We start from the raw sequence: 27317 nt of genomic DNA on the forward strand, positions 1-27317 counted from the left end.
TTTTTTAATCCAGACAGAATTTTAGCCCTTGTTATTTCAGACAACATAAATATATGACAACTTCTAATTTTAAAAACCTTTTAAAAACAGGGGAAGTGCCTAGGCTTATTCTTCATGGTGCCCAGAGGCCGAAGCAAAATTACTACAAGTGCTCTAGGTGACCAGGTGAGGACCTGGGAAAAAACATCCTGATAGAGGACTGAGTTCATTTAGTCAAATCATCCATTTAAAAAAAATTACAACTGCTTTAATTTCAGTTTAAATACTGAAAACCATACCCCAAATTTCTTTATCTCAACCACTTTGCTTGTTAGAGTGGAGGAATTAATTAGAAGTTAATTAAATTCCAGGCAATTTTTAATTAAGGGGTTAAAAAACAATTAAGACAGATGTAGAATTGTTACTCAACTCTAATTAAGAGAGCAGTAAAAGTCAACAAAATAATCCAATGAACTTACATTTTACCTGAAAAGGAAGTTTTACATCATCACTATCTATTTAAGTAAACAAAAATAATGTGTGTGTATGTGGCGGTGGGGAGGGGATTATATTTAAATATGAACAATTTGGGGAAAAGGTACGAGAGATGGTATCTTTTATCAGATCAGATGTGTATGATCTCATTTTTATTTCTTCTATGCCTTTAGTGAATTGTTTTCAAATCTCTCTTAATTGAACAGCTGGTAGCCTGGGGCGATCCTGGACAGGAAGTAGGTAGATCTTTATGTTTAATACACAGTGCCTTCTTGGCACACATTAAGTGCAAAATACTAGCCTCTTGTATCTTTCATCAGGCAATGTTATGGAGAAGTTTATTACAAGGCTTCTTTTACAATGAATAGGTATTACTTTTTCTAGTTAAATGATGAAATCATACTAGTGATTCAGGATGGCTATAATTTGTGTTTGATGTTCAGAATGGTTGGCTAAATAGTACATTTCCCATCCCAAAGCTATATGCATCCTCTATTACCACCCCTCGTAAGGCTGGAATTGCTGAGGTGAAGGCAGCCATTGCCCACACACCGGGGAAGAACAGGGATAAGGCGACTGGATGTTAGGGCACCAATGTCCTTGAGCCGGAGAATCTTGGGGGTTGCATATCTGACCTGTTTATGATTTTCTCTTTTTTGTGTCCAGCAATCAGTCTCTACCTCTGTCTCTGTCACCATCCCCAGGTCTCCCAATCACTTAAATTGTGCGCCTCAGTCACTTGAACCCAGCCTCAATACTCCAAAGTACAACTTTTGCTGCCTGCAGACATGAAGTTTTCATTAAGACTGATATCCAACAGTCCCTGACCTACTATTGTTAGACTTACGACTTTTCGATTTTACAGTGGTGCAAAAGCAATATGCATTCAGTAGAAATTGTATTTTGAATTTTGAATTTTGATCTTTTCCTAGGCTAGCAATACATGCAGGTCAACATTTTATTATAAAATAGGCTTTGTGTTAGATGCTTTTGTCCAATTGTAGGTTAATGTAAATGTTCTGAGAATATTTAAGGAAGACTAGGCTAAACTATCATCTTTGAAAGCTCAAATACATTAAGTGCATTTTTTACTTACAATATTTTCCACTTATGTGAGTTTATTGTGACGAAACCCCATTGTATGTAAAGGAGCATCTGCATTAAGCTAAGATTCATGTCAATAGTTTCCTCATGATATTTAATATGTGACAGAGATGGTGCTGGCTCGGTGCTTTACCCTTGACCAGGGATTCCTGACCTTGGCATTATGGATATTTGGAGCTGGATAATTCTTTATTTATGTATTCATGCATTTACTTATTTTTGAGACAGGGTTTCACTTTGTGGCCCAGGCTGGAGTGCAGCAGCACGATCACTTCTTACTGCAGCTCGAACTCCTAGGCTCAAGTGATTTTCCTGCCTCGGTCTTCCGAGTAGTTGGGACTACAGGCAATTCTTTTAAGTTTTATTTGATTTTTAATTGACACATAATAATGACACATATTTATGGAGTACAGTATGATGTTTCTATACATGTATACATTGTGTAATGATCAAATCAGGCTATTTAGCTTACTCGTTACCTCAAATAGTTATTATTTCTTTGTGGTGAGAACATTCAAAATCCTTTTTTCTAGCTATTTTCTTGTTTTAGTTTTAATTTAATTTTATTTTTGAGATGGAGTCTCACTCTGTCACCCAGGCTGGAGTGCAATGGCATGATCTCAGCTCACTGCAACCTCTGCCTCCCGGGTTCAAGCGATTCTCCTGTCTCAGCCTCCCTAATAGCTGGGATTACAGGCGCATGCCAACACGCCCAGCTAACTTTTGTATTTTTAGTAGAGATGGGGTTTCACCATGTTGGTAAGGCTGGTCTCGAACTCCTGACCTCAGGTTATCCACCTGCCTCGGCCTCCTGAAGTGCTGGGATTACAAGCATAAGCCACCACACTATTTTGAAATATACAATATAATATTCTTAATTATTTTCACCCTACTGTGCAATAGGACACCAGAATTTATTCCTCCTATCTAACCATAATTGCGTGCCTGCTGACCAGTCTCTCTTCCTGCCACCCTCCTCCTACTCTCCTTAGCCACTGGTAACCACTGTTCTATTTTCTACTTCTGTGAGATCAGATATTTTAGATTCCACAAATGAATGAGATCATGTAGTATTTCTCTTTCTGTATCTGGCTTTCACTCAACATGATGTCCTCCAGGTTCATCCATGTTGCCACAAATGATAGAATTTTATTTTTTATGGCAGAGTAGTATTCTATTGTGCATTTATACTACATTTTCTTTATCCATTCATCTGCTGATGGCCGCTTAGGTTGATTCCATATCTTGGCTATTGTGGATAATGCTGTAATAAATACAAGAGTGAGGACACCTCTTTGACATACTGATTTCATTTCCTTTCAATAAATGCCCAGTAATGGGATCCGCTGGATGATACGGTAGTTCTCTTTGAAGAACCCTTACTATTTTCTGTAATGGCTGTACTACTTTGCATTTCTACCAACAGTGTGCAAGTGCTTTTGTTTCTCCACATCCTCATCAGCATTTACTTTTTTCCTTTTGATAATAGCCCTTCCAACTGGGGTGAGGTGATATCTTGTGGTTTTTAATTTGCATTTCCTGGGATGATTAGTGATATTAAGCATTTTCTCATATACCTGTTGGCCTTTTGTATGTCATCTTTTGAGAAATGTATTCGGGTCTTCCATCCACATTCTAATTACATTATTTGGTGTTTTTGCTATTGAGTTGCTTGAGTTTTTAATATATTCTGGATATTAATCCCTTGTCAGATGCACTGTTTGCATATAGTTTCTCCCATTTGGTAGGTTGTCTCTTCGCTCTTATTTCCACTGTTGTGTGGAAGTTTTTTAGTTTTATGTTGGAACTGAATAATCCTTGTGGAGGATAATAATATTAACTCTGTGTATTATAGGATGTTTAGCAGCATCCCTGGCCTCTGCTCATTAGATGCCAGTTGCAACCCTAAAGGCTGTGACAATCAAAACTGTCTCCAGACTTCGCCAAATGTGCCCTTGAGGACAAATAGCCCCCACTTGAGAACCACTGTGCTAGATCTCTGTCCTATCAGGCATAAGGAGGAATTTCTGCTTTCTGGCAAGTTTGAAGAGTGCTGTATCCTATCTCCATGTTTCACACCTTGACCTAAGAAGAGAAAGAAATCCTTTTGTCACTGCACTTCACACCCCACCATAATAAATCAAACTCAGGGCAGTCTCCAACAGAAAGCTCCTAAATTCTTTCATTTTTTAAACCAGTTTAACAACTTTCTCTTGCTGTTACCCAATAGATTGCCAGTTTCTCTTTTAATGATTTTGCTGCTGGTAATCGATCTCTCTTTCCCTACTCTTTTGTTCAAAGAGATAACTTTTTAAAAAATTTTTATTTTTAAGGTCTCTGGCTTACTGGGAAGTGAGATCTTTTTTTTTCTCTATAGTGCAAGTCTCTCCGTCATACTGGTTGGAATTGTTCTCCTTGTTGTCACCGCAACCCACACTCTTGAGTTTCCCTGAATGCATTACATAGTATTATGTGCATGCCTCCATCCTTTTATTTTGAGCTGTCCAGTCAAGCATTTGGCTGGACAATGCTTTTTGTCCAGTCGGTCATAGAGTTTCCTGAAAAGAAAACATCCTCAGCCATAATCATTTCCACAGTCCTTCTCTACTCGGGAAGCCAGCTGTGTTCTCACTCTTTCCTTCTGCCCACCACCCCTCTTCACCCAGAGAGAACTGGCATTACTTTAAGGAAGTTGTTCTCACACTTTAGCTTACAGCAGAGTCACCTGGAGGGCCTGCTGAAACATGGATTGCTGGGCTCTAACCCCAGACTTCTAATCCAGTTTGGAGTGAGACCCAATAATTTGCATTTTTAACAAGTTTCAGATAATGCTTCTGCTCCAGTCATCTCATCTTGAGACCACTGCCATAAGGTATAATGGCAGAGGAAAAAGCCCTCCAGGTGAATCTGATTGAGGTAGGGTGCCCACCTACTGCAGGATCATGGGTTTATTTCCTCCTTTCTCCCAAAGATCAATGTGTCTTGACAAGTTCCATCCTGCCAGCAATGCCAGCCGAGCTTGGAAAAGGCTATGAAAAATTTCCAAAGCTATGGAACAAAGCTCATGGATTCAAACAAAAATACACAATACTATAACACACATACATTTTGGTTGTTCTACCCTCTGACAGGTGCATTTCCAGCTGTACTGCCTTTTAGAGGAATGTTTTGCCACAGTCTTTCCACAAAAGAGAGAACATTTGCTTACTTAGAACCTTATGGACATTTATTAAGTAACAGTTACATTCAAAGCTTTCTAAAGAAATCAAGGAGAGACCAGGAGACTTGGAGTGTAAACACCTGGACTCTAGTCTGGTGGAACAACCCGGGCAAGTCACTGCATGGCATTTTGCAAATATTCAGCCTTCTTAGCTATAAGATGAGGAACTTAGATTTATTCTCAGAGGTCTCTTGCAGTGCTGCGATTCTAGAAATTTCCTTGAGCAAGAACACTGATAGGATCTGGCTCTAGGGTTGGAACATAGCTGACTTGAACACTAAAAGGTCTGCTCAAATGTGTCAAAATGAGGTAGTTCATGTCATCCTTTAACATACCAGGTATGCTCAGCTGAATAATGAACCCCAAAGACACCCAGATCCGAATTCCTAGAACCTGTGAATGTTACCTTCTGTGGTGTTAGAACTTTGCAGATATGATTATCTTGTAAAAGAGTAATCTTAAAAAGATTTTGAGATGGTGGAGATTATCCTGTCTTATTTAGATAGGCTCCAAATGCAATCACAGGTATTCCTCTAAGAGGTAGGCAAAGATTTGACTACGGAAGAGAAGGCCGTGTGATGACAGAAGTGGGGGAGAAAGTGTGATATGATGTGAGACCACGAGCCAAGGAGTGAGAACAACATCCAGATGCTGGAAGGTCTGGGAACCGATTTTCCCCTACAGCCTCCAAAAGAAACCTGCCCTGCTGACACCCTGATGTTAGCCCTTTAAACTTATTTCAAACTTCTGACCTGCAAAACAGAAAGATTATATATTTGTGCTTTTTAAAAGCCATCAAGTTCATGATAATTTGTTACAGCAGCCATGAAAGATGGATGCATCAAGCTTAGAACAGCATGACACTGTCCTGATCCCAAAAGTGGAAGTTTTCAATAGGGATGGCTATAGCAATAAATCACATTGCCTTCCCTTCAACATTAGAGCTGCCTTTCTTTAGGTCTTAGAGAGTTCCACTAGCTATTCAAATTGCACTGTCTTTGACAGGCACTCTGCCTTAGTAGATAATGGGTTTAGCCCAAAGCTTGGCATATTGTGGATGCTTCCTAGAAGTTATTATGGGCTTACTCTCAGCTGTGCACAAGGCACCAGGAGAACAGGGGCTGGAGGTGAGAGTAGATGGGTGCATGTAAAGGACCTGTCCAAGCCTACCTCCTCTGTTCCCTGAATTCCTGCCAGGTTCATTCTAGGACCACATACACATTACCTCATCAAGGCCCTGGGAGGACATTTTTGTTGCTATTGCAATGGGTCAGGACCATTCATTTCTGACTCTACCATCTGTCTTGTTGGCCATAGAGACCCACCAACACTTCCAAACACAGCCTGTGTCTATAATCTTCTTGGATGTTCTTTGGTCTAATTATCTCTGGCAGCTGATAATCATTCCCCCCCCAGCTCTCACCAGGAATCAATGGTGATAATAATAACCATGAGAGCAATCATATCTGTTTAGTGAAGGTCCACTATGTGGTGAGCGCTTTACACAAAGTCTACGTAATCACTATAGCAACAATTCATGGTAGGTATTATTATAATATATTCTCATACATAGGTTAACAGAGGCTTAGAGAAATGAACTATTTTATACCAAATTCTACAGGTGATCAATGATGGAACATACATTCAAACTAAGGTCGACCTGATCTCACGAACTCTTTCCATTTTGCTACATTGTTTCTGATCAAAAGAAAATGTACCCCCAAGTACTTAGCACAGTGTTTGGCATGTGGTAAAGTCTTAGCGTTGGCTTTTATTGATATCATTGTACATTTATGTCTATGGCTATGGCTGCCCATCAGAGTGTACGTGGAGCAATGTCACAGGCATGGTGGCCTAGGGCCCAGCAGATGGAGAGGGCCCCTTTGGCCTTTCCACACCCCATGTCCCTGAAGAGCTTCAAAGCCATGCATATGCTCTTCTGCTTCTTTATCCTCCTCCCTCGACATACCTGATCATTTCCAGAAATGAGAAAATAAAGGGGCTGTAGCCAAAAGAATAAGGAGTGGAGAAAATGCATGCATAGACAGTCTGACCCTCTTAGATTGAGCCACTCTTCACCTGGCATCCTGTCAAGGCAATTTTCCTCTCTCCCTTTAAAGGCCCCTATGCTTATCTCTCTGCATGCACTGACATCGTCCCAGAAACCTCCATGCCTTCATCTTCTACCATACACCTACTGGTGTCTGAGAGGCAGAGGAGCAGACAGGCAGTAGGATCTGGGGAGGAAGAAAGAGGACCCTTTCCTGAAAACAAATGTCTCTGGTTATTTTCTCACATCCTTGAGAGAGTTGAACAGGTAAGGCAAGCATGTGACACACATGGTCCCTTCCCCCCATCTCTGACCTGTGACAGGCATCACCAATGGATGGTGGCACTCTCCATTGAACTCAGACCAATGAATTGGAGGTAACACAGCAGAGGAAACTCGTTTGGCATGCCTAGAATATGACATGCATTTGAAGATGAGGTACTCTGTGATCTCTTCTCAAGTTGTGAATCCACTTAGTAGTTTCTGAATTCTACCTTTTCATTAAAGCCCAGGCCCCATCTTACGTATTTTGAGAAGCCACTCCTTATCATATTGTTGTCTCTCCTATATTTCTCTTCTTTGATACTGATATATTCAAGGGAGAATTCAGAGTTTGAGAGGGCTGAAACTTGACAACAGTTTTGTAATATTTTCTATAGAGAAAATGAAAAGATAATTTAATTTTTCCTCTGGGTTGATCCAAATTTGTTCAGAAAAAAATATTTTGGCTTCAGACTTATTATTGATTATGCCATGTAAATTTTCAAGGTGTTCTCTAATTTGGGAAAACCATTATCAATTTTATTTCATACATGAGCTCTAAGATTTTAGAGCATCTCAAGTTTGCTGTGCAGTGTGTAATCAGAAACAGTCTTATGGGTAAATGACACTCATTGACCAGTTCGTCCTAATGTCCTCAAGTTTTATTTCTAAGTGGGATGCATCTAAATATCTAAAACCATTGTGGGCAACTCATCATGCCCTTGCAAAGGGCACCAAGCACATATCATGGCGCACCGAGTTAGGTATGTTCTTTCCCAAGCACTATGGGTGCGATCACCTCAGTGTGGGCAAAGCAATGTTCCTTCTGAAGCAGGAGCCAGGCCTTCTATTCAGCCATGTGTCTACTATCAGCTCTTCAAGGAGGCTCAGAGAGTAAATCCAATTCCTTTACAACAGATAAGAAAACCAAATCCTTGAAAAATGCCATGTTACTTACCCAGAAAGTTGGAGGTAGAGCCTGGACTAGAATCAGGTAGATACACTCTAAGATTCATGCTGTCTCTCCCCTTTCCTTAGGAAGCTCAGCGTGTCCTGGGTATTTGATAAATATTCCTAAAGCTCAGCATGTGCTAGGTATTTAACAAATATTCCTAAAGCTCATCATGTACTGGGTATTTGATAAATATCCCTAAGTTTCAGTCCTCTCAAAACATCTAGTAAAATGCCTAAAAGAATTCAAATGCATATCATTTAATGAATGAATGAGCAACTAAGTGAATGAAGAATATAGTTACAAGCATCTCCAAATATTCTAGTTGCTCTTTTTAATATTTTTTATATTAATGATGTTTTATATTAATAGCCATGCTTTATTTAACTAGATTTCAAGCTTTTTTTTTTTTTTTTTCCTTCTGAGATTAAAGTCTTGATGAAGTCATAGAAAGTCAGTACTGGAACACACCCTAACAATCATATAATTTAATCCTTTTTTGTATTCAGTGGATAAGGAAACTGAGATTGAAAAAACTGAAGTTATTTATCCAGGGCCTTAGAGTAGTTCTTCTAAATATTTATCCTGGCCTTTTATCATACTTTTTAGTATTACAAGATAGGTGCTTCTCATTTCCTTTTAATAGGCTCAGAATTTAGAGTCTGAATCTGCCTTGAAATCAATCACTTCAACTGTCCCCCACCCCCTTATTTTTCACTTAAGACATTGGAGTATTTATTAAATATCCTGTGTGCTCAGTGCCAAGGGGAAAGCAGAGACATGGTACCTACCCTACCCTACCCTCAAAGAACTTTTAATCATATATCTTCATAGAAACACATGACCTTATTTATGACAGGGCATAATTATGGGTAAATTTTGTCAATTTCCCCTGCATTCTGTATGAAATCAAAGTTATTTCTCTTTTAGACCACAACTTTTTCATTTTTAAATGAGACATTTGAAGAATGGCACTCTAAAAGCTAAATCATTTCAGCAAGACTGCCTGTCTGGACAATCAAATTCTACCCACATCAAGATGGGGCTGTCACTTTTACGGGTATTATTCATTAAATGGAGCATATCTTCATCTTTGGCCATTGAACTGGCCAAACATAGTTCATGTATTTTGTTTTTGTCTGCTGTGTCCGTGGGACTATAATTTAAGGGATGTGAATGGAACAACACAAATCAAACGTTTCCCCGCAAAAATGCTATGATGTGTGTCATGGGAAATGGCCTCAGCCAGTCCTGGGAGGCAGTAAAATGTGATGAAGAGCATGAGAGTTTGGTTAATAAACCTTAATTTAGCAAATATTTATAAATAATTCTTAAGTCCTTACTATATGCCAAGCACTACTAGACACTCAGAGTCAATATAATGGTGAATAAGAGAGAAAGAGATCCCTGCTTCTATAGAGCTTATATTCTAGTGAAGTAGAGAGGTCAAGAACAATAGCAAATCTACATAGTAATAAGCACTATGCAGAGAAAAAAAGTGTTTGATGATAAAGCATAGATTGGAGGATCAGGAAATGCTTTTTTTTTTTTTTTTTTTTTTTTTTTTTTTTTTTTTTTTTTTTTGAGACGGAGTCTCGCTCCGTGCCCAGGCTAGAGTGCAGTGGCCGGATCTCAGCTCACTGCAAGCTCCGCCTCCCGGGTTCACGCCATTCTCCTGCCTCAGCCTCCCGAGTAGCTGGGACTACAGGCGCCCGCCACCACGCCCTTTGGGGCAGGGGGCAGGGGACAGGGAGTGACTTGGATGCTATGATGACAAGAAGAAAGCAAATGAGAAGGACTTGGGGGAGGAGCAGGGAAGATGATCTGGGCAGAAGGAACATCATGTGCAGCGACCATAAGGGACGAGACATGGCTCAGAAACAGAGCTTAGGCTGGTGTGGCTGGGGCCTGCAGGAGAAGTACAATAGGGCAAAGATGAGGTCAGAGAGGCAGGCAGGGGCCAGACAATGTCAGACTTTGTAGGCAGGGTGAGGAGTTTGGTTTAAACTTCAAAGGCAAGAGAAGCCACCATAGGGTTAAAGCCACATGATCTAATTTACATTAAAAAAAATCGTTCTGGATGCTGCTAGGAGAGTCAATTGTAGGGAGGAGGAAGGGAAACAAGGAGGCAAATTAGGAGACAATGACTGTACTGCATGTGAGAGACAGTGGACACTGAAAGGAGATGGGGCTGTCGTATGGACAGACAAGGCTACTTGACTCACTGGCTAGGTGAAGCTGATCAAATCAGTCTTCTAAGCATGAATTTCCTTACCTACAAAAAGGGTATAATAATGTCCACTTGGAAATTTGTTCTGGGGACTAAGTGTGATCATCCCCAGGACATACTAAGTACACGATGACATTTTAGAAAACGAAAGGATAGTGCGCTAGCAATCTGGATCAATAGTGAGCAAACTATGGCCTGTTCAGTCCACCACCTGTTTGTGTGGGTAAACTTTATTGGAATATAGCCATGTTTGTTTGTTAGGTATGGCCACTTTCACATTACAGTAGCAAAGTTGAATAGTTGCAACAGAAACTATAGTGGCTGGCAAAGCCTAAAATATTTACAATCTGGCCCTTAAAATAAAAAGTTTACTGATCCCTGATCTAGATTGTAATGAAGAGTAGAGGGTAGGAGGAATGTAAGAGAGATGGGATGTATCTGTACAAGGAGGCAGATAATTCAGAGAAACAGTAGTGGTGTGTCATGCACTATATTTTGTAAGTGCTCTGCCAAAGAGAAGGCCCCAGCTATAAGGACATGATTAATAAAAGGAAGCATTTAAAATAAACTTCAAATGTCATCATCACACAAATCAACCAATAGTATGTAACATTTATATAGTGCCCCTATATTTCCATTATGTTCATCAATAATTTTACTAAAATAATTCATTCTAGATGCATAATTTCAGGGTAAGAAAAGACAAGTAATGGAAAACAGCAATAAAGTGGAAGAACCATAAATAAAGTAGAGAGTTCATCAATGCAGTTAATAAATATTAATTTAGCACAAAATTTGTACTAGGTCCAGTGCTAGGTGGTGGGATATACAATGGTAGACATTACAGTCACAGTGCCACAGTCCTTGCTTTCACGGAACTTTGAGTTTAATGTTTCCTTTTGGGGAGGTACTGCTCCCAGGTTCATATGAATATCTTTGTGTATGAAGAAATACCCTCTCCTCCCTCCTCAAGATGCTTTATCGCCATGTGAAAGAAACATTCCAAGAAAGATTAATTTCTCTAGCACCTTAATTGCCATCTGCCAACAATTTTAATATAAATGTTCAACTCTACTGTAATTATGATGTGAATGGCTCTGGGGTATGACACCCTTTTGGAGTATAGAAACATGTTTAACTATATGCAGAAGCATGAAAGGTATGTGCTCAGGACGGAAAGTGATGATAATATGGAAAGAAGGGACTACCTGGGCTGAAGATTATGAAGACTGTTTCTGTAGTTTCAATTTTCACTAAGTTGGTGATCCATAATTATGGTTTTATTAGTAACCTGCGGGTATCTGGAATAATTTCATATGGCTTTCCAAAACTTTCAATGTGAAATTTAAGCAAGCTATATACTGTATTTGAAAGAGTGGGCAAGGAGAAGAGTGTGACAAAACAAAATGATCAGTTACAGGATGTCCAAGTAACCAAAAATTTTGGGGTCTCTCTGAGAGTGGAGCCAGAGTGGCTGCACATAGTTTTGGGGAGTGTGTTGGTATGTTTCTATTTTTATTGAATGTACTTACTTTCTGGTTTAAATAGAAAACTCCAGATTTGAAGTTCAAGACTTCATATCTCATAAGTAGTAAATGATTAGAATTCCTAGGTGAAGAAGTTCCATACATGGCCATTAGAAACAGTTTTATAAAATACAAAGGCTAAAACAGGCAATTCCATAGGCACTAGAATCAAAGCATGCATGGAGTAGATCAAGTACCTTCATGATGATTATTTTTTCCCTTTGTTCAGAAATAAGATGAAAACAGGTATGAATTGAGAGAGCCTGATTCTGGTTTAGAATCAGAATGGAGGAGAGTAAAGGGTGAAATGAGAAAGAACTAGGAGGAGTATGTGGGAAGAAACAAAAATAATTTTTTTTTTTTTTGGAGACAGGGTCTCACTGTTGCCCAGGCAGGAGTGCAGTGGCACAATTACAGTTCACTGCAGCCTCCACCTCCCGGGCTCAAATTATCCTCCTACCTCAGCCTTGGATATAGCTGGGACCACAGGCATGCACCATCATGCCTGCCTAATTTTTAAGTCTTTTTTTTTTTTTTTTTTTTGTAGAGATGGTGCTTGTTCAGGCTGGTCTCAAACTCTTGGGCTCAAATGATCTATCTGCCTCAGCCTCCCAAAATGCTGGGATAACAGGTGTGAGATAGAGCACCTGGCTAGATGAAAATATTTTAATTGAAAGTCTGGCCCTTTTTATTCCCCCAAATTCTGTTCTGATGGTGTCACTTTTTTTATTCCTCTTCCCCTGTGTCCTAGATGCCATGCCAATGAACAAAATAAAGTTTCTCTTTTCTTTCCCAAACACCCTCAACTAGAACCAACACAGTTCAATTCACTGGGAAGTCAGGCAAAGATAACAAAGTTCGCTTTTCCTTATTAATAAGTGGCTAAAAGTTACCAGTTTATTTTCTCTCACTAGTTAGTTTTGCTTTATGTTAACTTTTTATGCATATTTTTAAGGATTGATATGACCATTATACATATTGCCATGACTTTAAATGTTTTAGAAATCCCAAAGTGAATAGAAAGAAGTGATGAAAAGTTCTAATCAAAATGTGGAGATAAAGTAGAATGAATCACACTGATTATTTTGTCTTCTGTAACTCTGCTATGAAGTTTCTTATCCTATTTCATAAACTACTTTGGGGCTGGATTTTTAAAATCAACAATAAGTTATCTCAAATATGTTGAGTCAGACAATGTTTGTCATTTTATAGAATACATCAGATAATCTCTATTTCCTTTCAAATGTTTAGAAAAAACTTAAAGGATTAAGAAATGGAAATAGACACTAAAATAAGTTACTTAACCATATTCTACATGGGATTGCAACACTAACTCGATAAATAAACACTATACTCTCGTTCCACTTGACTTTGATAAAAAGATTGCTAAGCCATGATCTTTACTGTGTATTTAAAAGTATGAGTTTCTACCCAGTCGAGACCATACTGGAGGGGAAAGGCCAAAAGCCACAGGAGAGAAAACATTTCGGTTCAACTTTGTGCTTGGTGAGCTGTTTTCCCTCATTAAATTCACAAATTAAGGGCCATATTTCTACATACTATCATACTCCCCATGGCTTGTGGTAAGCAAATATACATCTCTTCTATTTGAGAAATGTTTTCTATTGCTTCTTTTGTGAAAGAAACACATATTCATTAAACATCATCTCTTGAACTTTACAAAAAATTTCTCACAGGCTAAAACTTTCTGTATTAACTCTTGTTTCCTTGTTTCTTGGAGATTTCATAGACACCACGTAAAAAAGCAGCTTTTCTCTCTTGCTAATGGTCAGGTAAAAAAATTCTGCTGTTTAAACATAATTGTTAGTGTCTAATTATAGTAGAAACTACTCTGGAAGGAATAGTGTCTCATTGTAGCTGTGGGGAAATGTCATAAATTCGGAAGCTGAGTGAGGGAGAGGAAAGTTCAAACCCATTTCTACTGACGGTTCTTGATAACAGTAGGTGGCTAAAGGATAGGGGATTAAATAATATTGAATCACATAATATGAGACTACTTTTTTGCTTCTCTTTCCCTCCTGATAATATCAAGGAGAAAATTTGCATCCCTTTCTGGTTTTTGTGCCCCTTTAGTGCTCGCTAAGTTTTCTTTTCAACAGAGAGGGGTTCAGACAGAATACAGAATAAAACAAGAAATGTATAATAATGTTTTCATCCTGTGTGTTTAGTGTAAGTGGAAGTGATTTTTCCTAAGGTACTAAAAGAAAGTTTCTTTTAAAGATAAATGTGTTTAGAGCTTCCAGATAGTGGAACATGTGGAGGTTTCTGGAGACTGGCCCCTCGGGGAGGGCATGGAAGCTCTACGCTCCTTCCCCCATACCTTGCCCTATGTACCTCTACATCTGTATTCTTTGTAATATCCTTTATAACAAACTAGGAAATGTGAGGCACTATGTCATTCCTTATGATACCAAGTAAAGTGAGAGTCCTGTTGTCCAAGGTCAGCCAGCCTGGGACTGTTGGGGAGGCTCCGACCATTTATCCACTACAGGAAACACGACTAGAGTTTGACCAAATTTGTCCACATTGGAGGGAGTCTAACTGAAACACCAGTGACTTACGCATTGCACCATTTGAAGGACCCAACAGTATGACCACAGTGTCATCTTGAGGAACAGACCAGAATCTCCAGCTTCAAACAGTGGGTGCCTAGGAAGGAAGATCTATGACTACAGACAGAAATCTGGTGGCTCTAATTGGCCAGTCATGGTCTATGTGACCTTGACTCAGTGGTTGTATTTCCTTGTACCTCAGCTTCCCTTTAATAAAATGGGATAAAGGTTAAAATATGTGTTTAGATAAAAAGTAAATTAATGTAAATAAAAACATTAGGTAACAAAGGTGGTACAAGAATGTGACAAACTAGAGGATCCGGTGGCTCACACCTGTAATTCCTAGCACTTTGGGAGGCCTAGGTGAGAGGATTGCTTGAGCCCAGGAATTTGAGACCTGCTTGGGCAACATAGTGAGACCCTGTCTTTATGAAAAAATAAAAAAATTAGCTGAGTAGGGTGTCACGTTGCTGGCAGTCCTAGCTACTGAGGAGGTTGAGTGAGCTATGATTGTACCACTGCACTCCAGCCTGGGTGACAAAAAAAAAAAAAAAAAAAAAAAAGACAAATGCTATGAAGTGATTGAGTTTGGAACCCACTGTTACAGTTCTCTAAATAGAGATTAACTCACATTCCACCAGACTTCATCTTAAAAAAACAAAACAAAACAAAAAACTTCCCTTCTTTTCTTTCTCTCTCCCTTCTTCCTTTCTACCCTCTATCATTTAACAAAATGGATTGCTAGTGTGTATAATGTGCCTGACATTGTCTTAGGCATTTCAAACTCAGAAGTGCAAAGATTAGTAAATATATCATCCTCTTTCTTCTCAACCTGCTCAATCTCACTGGAGAGACAGAAGTGCAAAAATTATTCTACAGTTAGAAATGTGACGTGCATGCAAGGTATAGTAGCCTAGAGGAGGAACAGTCAATTGGGAAGCAAGGAGAGGTGTCAGGTTTCAACCTCAGGAATCAGTTCTACGAAATACAGTCCAAATTCAAAACTACACCCTTAATTTATTCAGCAAACTTCGAGTGAGCCAGACACTGCATTAGGTCATGGTGATTTGGACATGAAAAAGATAATCAAAGCATCAAGAAGCATATGATTAAAACATAGGCAATGAAAGCAATGGTTATCTAGGTCTATAACCCTTATCTGAAACCCCTGAAGGCAAATACGTTTGCGATTCAGAATTTTTAGAATAGTGATATGGTACACACACTGTATATCACATAATACCAGTAAAAGGGCCTGGGGAAGTACTTCATAGTTAAGACACAGAACTAGTCATACTAAATGGGAAAAAGACTATAAATAACCTCATATCAATTCTGTTTAGGTTTCTAGTTTTTGTAATTGTTTAGATTTCTGAATTGCAGAAAATGTTTGGGAACAAATTCTTCAAAATTGTTAGAGGCAGGCTGCAGGGTGTTTTGGCAGAACAAAGGGCAACAAACTACATTGTAATAGAAAAAGAGTCAGGCTTCCTCGAAGATGTATTTTCTGAGAGGAGTCTTGACGGATGAATGGGAGTTAACCAGGCAAGGGGTGAAGCAGATAACTGGAGGATGGGGAGAAGGGTTTTCTAGGCAGAAGAAATGGCTCGTAGAAGGACAATGGCCTTGGTGTTTGCGGGGAACTGCAAGAAATTCATGATGGCTGTGTGTGTGTGTTGCCTGAGGTAGAGGGAGAAGGGAATGGAGATGGAAATGCTGATGAAGAGCAACTGAGATGTAGTGGAAGAATTGGACAAGGACCCATGTTGAGTTAACCTTTATTGTGAAAGACAGAATGAGCTACCAAGTAAAATTTTTAACATTGTATAAACATATGAACAGATTTGAAATTTTAGACAAATCATAAGATTGGACAGAGCTGATACACTACACAAAATTAGGAGGATATTGAAGTCGTCCAGGTAAGAGATGATGAGAAAATGCAAGTTGGCGTGGTTTGGCACATAGTAATTGCTCAATAAATCATAGCCATTAGAGAATCAAAGGCAGGGATGTAGTGGAGATGTATAAGAAGGGACATTTAAGGACTCAGTATCTGATTGGATTGGGAGGTAGGGGGCAGAGTCTCCTCCCCTGACTTCAAGGTCTTGCTTGCTTGGTGGTGCTAGGCTAGGGAGCATTGGTAGAGTACATGATTCTGTTGTCCTTGGGAGTAGGAAAGGAGAAATGGCATTTTCCCTTTTGGATGAGATGAAATTGGGTTTGGGATTCAGGGTAATTGTCTTAGTTGGATTTGGGAGTCATTGTGTGATAGCTAAGCTTTAATGTGAATGAGATCACAAAGAGATAGCGCATGATGTGAGAAATAAGGCAGACCGAGGTCAAAATCCTAGAAGATGTTTAAGGAGGAGATAACAGTCAGCCATACGAAATGATCTTGAAAAAATAACCTAGATATGGTCTAGAAAAGTCTTTCATGGCTGTGGCAAAGAGGAGATGAACCATAATTTGAAAAGAGAAGTTTCAGTAGCTGAGGAAGGGCAGAGGCCTGATGACTATAAATAAAGTAGTGTGCAAGTGAGAAAATAGGGACCCCAGTGTCAACCACTATCCCTTTAACATAGTTAGCTGTGAAAAGAGAAACAGAGAGGAGGACAAACTCAGAGACAAACATAGGCTGCGTGGAAAGATTTTTGGTTTAGTTTTTAAAGGTAGGAGAGATGTTGCCAGCCTGTCAGTTACTTCTTCCAGTTAGCTTTTCAGCTGTGTCGCAGCGTGCCTCGGGAGGAGGGGAAGTGTCTCTGATGCTCCTGAACACAAGTATTTCTCAGAAACAGATGGCCAGATAAACAGACTGGCCTGGAATAGCTCTACAGGGAAGCACCCCTTTCTGGACTTCTCTCCCAGGTGCTGCTCCTCGTGCTAACTTCCTGTAGAGTTTTTTCTCTCTCTATTGTCTGCCTGGCTGGCTGCTTACCTCGTGTTTAAGATGGCTCTTGTGGCTGTATCGGTGCCAGGGAGTTGGCTTGTAAAATACCTGTGTCTGTGCAGGCTTTAAACCAAGGTGATGCACCTCCCAAGCCACCAGCACCTGGCCCTTGTAGTCTGTATTGTCTGCTTCACACGTTCGATTTGGGCAACCAATTCCTATGAGTGCCCGAGGGGATAGAGAACTAGGCCAGGCACAGTGAGAGATAAAAGAAAACCTTTGCCCCAACGGACCTTAAAATCCAAGGCATAGGATAGTCTTGGAAAGAATGATGACAGTGGTTCTTAACTTTCTGGGGACACATAAATCCTTTTGAAAAGTTGATGAAAATGATGTGCTTTCACCCTATGAAATAGCACATGGAATTTAACATAAAATTTCAAGAGGTTTATGGACTTGCTAAATTCCGAAGTGGTTTATAAAGCTCATGTTAAGAATGCCTAAAGAGTTATTGTTGCTCTATTAGTGTGTGATCTTGGCTAAATAATGTTTCTGAGACTCAGTTTCCAGATTATGCTGCCTGTCTTGCAAGGGTTTTGGGAAGACTAAGTGAGAAAACATGAATAAAGTGCTTAGCACAGGGTCCAACACCGAGCTAATGCCCAACAAATGTTATTTCAGTTTAATGTGTGTTACGGAGAAAATGAGCAAGATGTTAGATAGGAGACATAGCTAACTCACTGCAGTGTTCTCTAGTAATAAAGTCATTCCGGTATTTAGTCGTTACTTGTTGGCAAAAGTATGTTTCCCATACTTTAGTAATTCCCTGCCTACCTTTTGAAAGTTTGCTTATCCCAGTCCCACCTGGACAATTACCCTTTTAAAATATTTTTTAAACATATATACTTGCTAGGAAAGAACTTCTGGATCCCTACCTTAAATAGAAAACCCACTTTCACTTGCCTTAAATATAAAATAACAGTAACAATAAACGTTGGAAGTAAACAATGAAAATTAAACAATGTTATAAATTCCAGTTAGATACCAGTGCTTACCTAGGGCTTTGAGCCTGGAGCCTGCTCTGTGATAAAAGGGAGTTTACTGTTTGAGAGAGAATACTTCTCCTTGTATACAGAAGAACTGAAAGAGAATCCAAAAAGGAATCCATTTCTTACTATGTGATTCACAGTCATTTAATGCCCTGGCCCTGCTCGGTGCACTAACTAGACTTATCTTCCGTCTAGTTCATCCTAAAGAGATGTCCTCCCTTTAGGAGACATTAAGTGAGGGTAATTGCTCCCCTCGCCCCACGCCAACTAGAATAGTGAATTCTGTGGGGGCAGCGGCCTTATATCCACCTATCCCACCGGCCTTGTCCAGGACAGGAGTGCAGCAAAACCCTTATCATGTGAGCTCCTAGAAACAAGGACACTCAGAGGTCCCCTGCTCCCCATTCCGTTGCTGGATCAGATTCAGTGCCTCCCTCACAACCCGGACAGCTCCGGAGTTTAATATTTTAATTGGGCAAGCAGCTGAAGCAATCTGAGTGCTGCCAGGACCTCTGCGGTGTGGAAGGGAGGCTGTGGGCATTGCTCAGAAGCTATCCGCCTGGGAAACTGCTTTTATATAGATTGTACGCTACCGATTAATAATAATAAAAATGCAAAACCAAAATTGCCTAAAGATGATTTTATCCCTTAAGCCATGTTATTATTATTATTATTATTATTATTATTGGGGGTGGCTAATGAAACTCTACTCAGCAGCCCAGAGGAAAGAGGACTCGCCCTCCATCTCTTCCTGGAGCTGTCTCTGCTGCCCCGAGTCACCCTAAAGCCACCCGCCTCTTACCCTAGCTCCTGGGCCCTGGCCGACTGGATGTGATCGCGGGGAGCTAGGTGCAGCGCAGCCTCGGCCTCCGGCCCAGCCGCGCCTCTACCTGAGCGGGGCCCGCCCCCCGCGCACCGGCCAGCGCGGGCACCTGGCGGTAGCAGCGGACACAGCAGCAGGAGGAGGCGCCGCGCGGGGCGGGCGTCGCGGGGCCGCGCTTGGCATTCCTGAGTCGCGGTAGAACTTTTTCCCAAGAAGTCCCACGTTTGGAGGCCGGAGGAGCGGGACGGGGAGGAGAGACCAGAGTTCCTGGAAGGAGCAGCAGCAGCAGCAGCCCCACAACATGGCCTCCTCCGCCTCCTACTCTCCCGCGGGCGCAGAGGACTCCGCTCCTGGCCAGGTGAGCGCCGCGCCGCCCCCCTACCTGTGGCTGCCTTCACCCAGGGGCACGCGGGGACCCGGGCGGGCGGGAGGCCCGGGCCGGGGGTCCCAGGCTTCTGGAGACTCCCTGGAGTCCTGCCTTCCTGGGGGTGCCAGGCGGTGCCGCGAGGCTCCTGGAGGGCGAGCGGAGGGGACCCGGGTCCTGCGGCTCGTGGGGGCCCAGTTGCGCCTGGAAGTTGCGACCCGGGAAAAAGGCGAGAGCTCGAACTCGGTTCCAGTGCTGGAGCATCCCCAGGAGAGAGGGGGGCCCGAGGACTTGGGGCTTCTGCTTGGAAACATTCGTTTAGAAAAAGAAAAGCGGGCCCCGGGCTCAGTACGTCCTCACCTCGGTCTCTCGTTTTGGGGCTTCTCTGTTCCTGGCTCGCCCCTCCAACTCCGTGCCAGGCTGAACCCTTCCTAAGGACACGATTAAAGCAGGCTGCAGAGGCTGCACGTTTGGCGGGGAGGAAATCACCTGGTTCTGAAAGTTACCTTCAGAGTTAGGCGTTTTTTGTTTGTTTATTTTGTTTTGTTTTTTCTTTTTCTTTTTTGAAAGTGAGTCGATTTAACTCCCTGAAAGTATAGAATATACTTTATATATTCAGACAGAAACGTGCAGAGCAGGGTGGCTCTCGTGGCAGTGCCCGGGGATGGCTTTAGTGGGTTTACCTTCTCGATCTCCGAGAGCCTTGTAAAGGCATGCAAACAAAAACACGAAGTAGAAATCGGGTGCTTGACGACCAAAACCGCAGCATCAAGGTAGTCTCCTTCTTTCCACCCCACACCCCTCAGCAGATTGCCACCTTTACGCCCGGAGGCGTTTAATAGCAATTTTGGCCACGGTGTGTATAATGTGGCATAATTGGTTTAAAACACTCGCTTATGTTTGCATGTGTATAGAATGGCTAGGGAAGGGTTCCTGAGAAAAAATAGTTGTCCCGGGAAGGGGAGTTGGGGAGACAAATGAGAGGGTGAGGAGGGAGACTTACCTTTCACATACCTTTTAGGACTTTTGTTTTTTTAAATCGTGGGCTTGCATTACCTATTTTCGCCAAAGAATAAATACTACGTGTTTTAAAAATGAGGCACATTTGAATCGTCTTGAAAACAACAGCTCACCTAGTTTTAAGTTATGTAGAATTGCCTTTGAAACACACATCTTGCTCATGTCATGTTTTTCCTTTAGTTGTCATCTCTAAAAATCCTCGGGGAATCAGTGAGGAGTCTTCAAAAGAAGACTCTGAAGTTTGGACCAAGTCAATTTGTGGTTTTGATTGCTACCTGGATTCTGATTTTGATTTTGCTTGTTTGAGAGTGTGGGTGGTCTAATTTTGGAAGAGGTCACTTTCTCTTATTAATAAAAGCATAGAGGAGTCATCCTGGGGTTATACCGTACCTCATTCCAGGAGGGTAGGTCAGGGCAGGTAGGCTTTAGAAGGAGACAGTCTCAGAGTGGACACAGATTGCTGCTTTAGCAGTTCAGGCAGCGTTATAATCTGCTGACCTGGGCTCAAACCGGTGCATGTTTAAGGAAGCAAATTTCTGTATTGAAAGTGAATGTAAAGTTAAAACCACAGTTCTGAAACAAAAACTGACTGAAGCAAAACAATCCTTTGAATATCTCCAAATCAGCTACTAATATCTGGAGGGCCAACTTCTCTTAGTTCTCAAATCAGTGGAGGATAAATAAGTGAGTTTTGAATTTGGACTGTAGTTAGATTGTTATTTATGATGGTTCTCAGTGTTCTTTTTGTTAAGGCATAAATAAATATGTTTCATAATCTACACAGTGATGTGTTAGGTTCCATAGCAGATACTGTAGCTCAAGATCCTTCAGACAATGTAAAGGTCAATGATGTGTTTTGGAATCCGAGGAAACAGTGTGGATTCTGAATCTGTTTGCATTTTTGTGGTGGTGCTCATATTAGTGTATGTATATCTGTGGTTTTCTTTTTTTCAGTACTTATTTTTTTTCTTTTTACAGTGATCATGAGTTTAAAGAAAGTAAGTGTGCCTAACTCTAGAATAATATGTTGATAACTGAGAAGAATATAATTGTTATGAACTCTCAGCAGTTTTTCCCAGGTTAATCTCCAGTTAGTTACTTCTTTATTTAAAGTTATTCATTTTTATGCACAAAATGTCTGTATATTTTTGTAGAATGTGTTATTGTAATTATAGAGAATCCGTATAATCCAAATTGGAGATTATATAAAATTCTAGCCTATGTAAATGGCATTTTTACTTTTCTGAATGAAGTAAATACCTGAAACTGACAAGTCCAACCATCTGACACTTTTACACAAGATTGATTCTGAGTTAGAACACATAATGAATTTTAATTGGAATGTTTAGCCTTGATACAACTTCCCCAAACTCACATTATTAAAGTTTATCCTTCTGGAAAGATCAAGGTTACTAAAGATCTAATCAGATCTGAAGTAACTTTTCCCTGTATGTATTGACTGGGCTGCTGTTCATATGACTATATCCTTGTCTTGCAAATGTGAATGCCAGTCAGATGCCAGGTTAATGTCAAGGTACTTGGAACAATAGGACCATTTAATTGCAATTTTTTATTTTCATCCAGTATTGACATATGAAAATAGCTTAAAAATTTTCAATTGCCTTCTATGCACGATACAATTTTAAAAGTTGTTTTAATGTAGTCTACTTTCTCCTAGATATGTGTTTTAAGTACTAGAAGCTCAGCTGTTATTAGTTATAATTTGAAAGTTCTATTAGAGCAGGCATGATGGTTTATGCCTATAATCCCAGAACTTTGGGAGGCCAAGATGGGAGGATCACTTGAGCCCAGGAGTTCGAGATCAGCCCTGGCAACACAGCCAGACCCTGTGTCTACAGAAAATGAAAAAATTAGCAGGGCATCGTGGCAAGTGCCTGTAGTCCCAGCTACTCTGGAGGCTGAGGTGGGAGGATCACTTAAGCCTGGAAGGTTGAGGCTGCAGTAAGCGATAGTCACACCACTACACTCCAGCCTGGGTGGAGTGCAGTGAAGTGAGACCCTGTCTCAAAAAAAAAAAAAAAAAAAAAAATGAAAATCTTTTAGCATTAAGTACAGTATTTATTTGAGGACCATGCATCTTTTTTCCTGATTAGACTCTAAAAGATGTGGTAACATTTCCAAAATCTACATTCATGGTTGAAATACGTCCTGGACACTTGTCTTAGCATGCTTGAAGGTGGACAAACAAAATCTTCCAAAGGGTTTGTCCATTCAAAAGGAAGGAGATTTTTCCAGGAGTTGATCATATTCCTCTTTGACTGTGAGGGTGATATCTGTGGTACCAAAATAGAAGCAATTTGTTGATGTTTTATGGAAATTACTCGTGAATTTTCTCTCTTAGGAAGGTCTTGTATGGATTAATTACCAAGTGTCATGTGGTGTGATGGGCAAGAAGAAAGCAATCACATGGATGTTACATGTTTTCAGTTCTGAGCAGATGGTGGTATTTTTCCCAGAATAAATTGCCTCTAGTATTTGATGTATATTAATAACCTGAGGCTAAGTGATCTAGTGTTTGGAGTTAGAGCTTTAAAATATGAAATAAATTATTTTGGTGTTTTTTTTTTTTTTTTGATCAGATGATGCTTTGGCACTGTCATTTTCAGATGGTGTTAAGAGAAGGGAAGTAATGAAAAATTGGCCCTAACATATATTTTGGACCTGGCCTGATAGGGGAAGTTAATTTGAATGCCAGAACTGAAGTTAATTTGAATGCCATTGTTGAATTAAGAACTATGTGTTGCTAAATTGGAAAGGCTGTTTTCCTATGTGTTTTGAAGATAACTATGGTGATTTTTTTGGTAGCTATTATGTCATCTAGCTGCATTTCTGGGCTGTGCTACTTCTCTGGGGGATGCCCAGGCTTCATGCTACGGATATACTCTACAAGTGTAGGGCTTCTCTTTCCCCACTTTTTTCATGTCATGATGCTTTATAGGGAATCTGGCAAAAAGCAGCTGTGTGATTGCAGTTTTGCTCATTAGCATCAAACATAGGGCTTGATACACATTAACTCCAATTAATGTTTGTTAAATTAAGAACCTAAAAATGATAAGGACCTGATATTCAGATTTAGTAGCAGCTTCCATTATTTAAACAACATATACTTTTAAGCTCCTGTCATGTAAAAGGCACTCTTAGGTACACAGTGAACACATGGGTTATGGGTTTTACTGTTAAGTAAAAAGAAGTATATAATCCAACTAGATAGAGAAGACATATGCATCTTGAAAATATAACTGCATTGTCTAGTAATAATAACAATCATGATTTATTGTGCCTCTCACAGTAGATTCTATGTGCTTCACAATAAACTAGAGGGTGAGTATTGTTACCCACCACCCCTGGCATTTTATACATGATGGCATTTTATACATAATGAAATTGACCTTCAGGAAGACTATACAAGTTGTAATTTGGTAACCTGAAATTGGGTTGGAACCTTTGTCTGGTAACTGATGGAGAGACCAATGGTAGTAAAACCAGGAGTCAAGGAATGAAGTCCCCATTCTCCAACTAACTAGTTCTGTAACCTCAGAAACGTATCACCTCCTGGGCTTCCATTTCTTCACTAGACGAAGGAGAGGGTTGGAATAAAGTATTTCTAAAGTTTATTCCAGGTATAACAGTCTACGATTTAAAAAAATTTAAATGCTAAAAGAGTTATGGACAATTAGTAATAAAGTGATACATTTCCTTGTTTCTAGGAAACACTTTTTCTCCTCACATTGGCATTCCTTATGTTAGAATAATTTTCCAAATGTTTGGAACTTTTACGTTTATTGTTTTTTTAAAAAAAATGATTTCTTTTTCCCTGAAAATCTGATTTTAAAGCAATTGTGCTCCCTGTGATTGATGGCATCTTAGACGACAAAAATTTGTTAGTTCCAACAGGAAGTGGCAAGATGACGTCTCAGTGAGTTTGTGCTGGTAATTGAATACTCACCAAAGAACAAGGACTTGGGTGTAGAAGAACGGAGACATTTCCCATAGTAGGTGGAGAACAATTGAGAATAACTGCTTGGCCTCTGTGGGTCCTTGAGGTTTTCTTTCTTTTTTAAAAAAAGTTGAAATATTATCAGTGGTATGCTGATAAAATGTCCTTAAAAGAAGAAAAGCCCTGAGTTGTAGCATTTGCCTATTCCTACCTCTACTATGGCTGATTTCAAGTTACCAACAGGCGATGAACATGGAGTTGGAAAGAGAAGCACAGAATTGGTAAGCACACCACTTACATACAGTGAGATGCACGGATTTCATTTTCGGTTGGATTAACAGTTTTTTGTTTTGGTTTTTTTTTTTCAAATTTATATGACACCAGGTATCAGGCACACATGGGGAAGCACAGAGAAATAACTAGTTCTTACTTTTCAAAATGTCATAGTTTAGCAGACTGTTTCAATGATCTTTTAAGTAGAGAAAGGGCTCTTGCACTGAGAATAGTTGATTAGGTCTCTCTTTTTCCACTGAGAACAAAACAAATACCAAGTAGATCCTTAAATACCTAGATTAGATATGAGAGAACTGAGGTCTGTAACTGGCTTATTTGATATTGGGATGATGGATTATGATTTTTAAGACCCTGTTTCTAAGGATGTCAAGTTAAGCATAATAGGTTCTTGTTCTGCTTGTGTATGTGTTGCTATGTGTACCTGTCTAATTATCACCTTTATTGAGGTATAATTCACATACAGTAAAACTCACTACATTTAAGTGTCCAATTTGTTGAATTTTGACAGTTATCATACCCTATCACAATAGAATATTTTTACCAAGCTGAGAAGTTTACTTGAGTTCTTTTCCAGTTAAACTCCCAACCCTCCAGGAGACTGCCATTCTGATCTCTTTCACTATGGATGAGTATTGCCTATATACACATTTTGGTGTCTAGCTTCTTTCTCTGAGCATGATGTTATTGATATTAATCCATGTTGTTTTAGGTATTAGTAGATTATTCCTTTTTATTGCTAAGTAGTATTTCATTGTATGAACATGCCACAGTTTGTCCATTCACCAGACATTTGAGTTGTTTTCAACTTTTGACTCTGACAAATAAAGATCCTTAGAACATTTTTGTACAAAAATCCTTTGCCTTTCTTTTGCTTGCGGGGGGTGTGTAAGTGCTTAAGATTGAGATTGTAGGATCCAAGGTTAGCATATACTTAACTCTGTAAGAAAATATTCATGTCTTATCTCACATCTCTAGGGAATGAAATATTTTAGATCAGAGTGGTAGGGTAGAGGAAAACCCATTGGGGAAATTGTTCCTTTGGTGTTTACTTAATCAGAGAATTTTTAAAATGCAATTGTAACTATTGATGAAATGTGAATATTGAAAAAAGACATTGATGTTAAATAAGACTTTATAAGCTTGTAAAAGAAAGTATAGTTACAGAAGGAAAACAAGTTTTTAAAAACAGCTTTATTGTGATATAATTTATATACCATAGAATTCACCCATCTAAAGTGCTCAATTCAGTGAATTTTGTATATTTACAGAGTTGTACAACCACCACCACAGACTAATTTTAGAAAATTTCTATCACTCTCAAATAGGAAGTACCCATTTACAGTAAAAAAGAAAAGAAAAGAAAACAAAAACAAAACCATGGTTTTAGAGTTAGGAACAGTTATGTTTTAGTCTGAGTTTTACTGGTGTGGCAACTGCATGACCTTGGTAAACTGAATCTCAGCTTCCACATCTTTAAAATGGGGGTGAAGCAGCTCCTTTACAATATTTGTGTAAGGATTATAACTAATGCACATAGAGCACTTGGTACGTAATGAATATTAAATAAATGGTAGTGTTTGTTGTTGAACCTTGTGTGCATCGTTGTACTTTCTGTGACATTTTGTTCATATCCTTATGTCTGCCTCTGCTACAAATATCTTTGAACCTGTCTTTTAGGCAGAAATTAGATGGAGTGGAAAGGAGAAACCTGGACTTTAATGAGCTGGGGTTTTCTGGCTGTACGATTTAATTGCTTGACTTGGCAAATCACTTGACTGTGTCTGTTTCCTTATATGAAGAATTAAAGTAATCACATCCATCTCGTGGGATTGTTCTAAGTGTTTGAGAGAAGCTATATGATGTGCTGATATAGTAGATGCTCAATAAATAGGAGCTGTTCTTCTGTGATATCATAAGCTACCATCGTTGAAGTAATTACAACATTCAAGGCATACATGGAAAATTTGGATGTGAACTTTGTGCATATTTGCTGTATAATTTTTTATATTTTAGGACTAGTAGAGGGCCAGGTACATAGTTCTTAATAAAATATTTGATGAAATAGATGCATAGAAGAGTAAACAAGAAAAATTATTTTCCCCATTCTTTTTCAGTTTCCCCATGTTTGGGTATCCAGGAGAAAGGTATATTTTCCAAGCTTTAGGCTCATTCACTTATCTCCTTTCTTTGTGGGGCTGGGATGGGGGGACAATAGTTAGAAACTTTCATTATAAGAACAAAAATAACACTAATTGCTTACCTTTGTAAGCAGCTATTTATGTATTTTAAAAAGTACTCTCATGTTATTTCTTTGCATTCATGTCTCACAACAACCATATCACGTAGTTGAAGTAGAGAGTCTCATTGTATTGAAAAGAAAAGCAAGGTTCAGAGGTAGACTTGTTCCCGGTTCTTATGGAGCTAATAAATATAACAGCAAAGCCAAATGAGGGAAGGAAGGAATAAATAGGAAGCCTTGTGTACGCTGGTGGAAGCGGAGATGGGGGCTGCTGTTCTGGGAAGCAATCT

At 39.7% G+C, this 27317-nt stretch overlaps 1 protein-coding gene across 4 annotated transcripts in view; it reads left to right on the forward strand.

Moving 5' to 3' along the window:
• Positions 1 to 19241: 19241 nt before the first annotated feature.
• The window catches only part of ANK3 (ankyrin 3), a 701075-nt gene continuing 692999 nt past the window's right edge, over positions 19242 to 27317 (forward strand). For 3 of the 4 annotated variants that reach the window (XM_077946716.1, XM_077946715.1, XM_077946717.1), the window contains exon 1: positions 19256 to 19510. In XM_077946716.1, the coding sequence (XP_077802842.1) occupies positions 19454 to 19510 (57 nt within the window). In that variant the 5' untranslated portion in view covers positions 19256 to 19453. Of the gene's footprint in view, positions 19511 to 27317 lie in introns of all 4 variants that reach the window. The other variant, XM_015147572.3, reaches the window with a different exon arrangement.

Source organism: Macaca mulatta, chromosome 9 (genome assembly GCF_049350105.2).
Source record: "Macaca mulatta isolate MMU2019108-1 chromosome 9, T2T-MMU8v2.0, whole genome shotgun sequence".
Lineage (NCBI taxonomy): Eukaryota > Metazoa > Chordata > Mammalia > Primates > Cercopithecidae > Macaca > Macaca mulatta.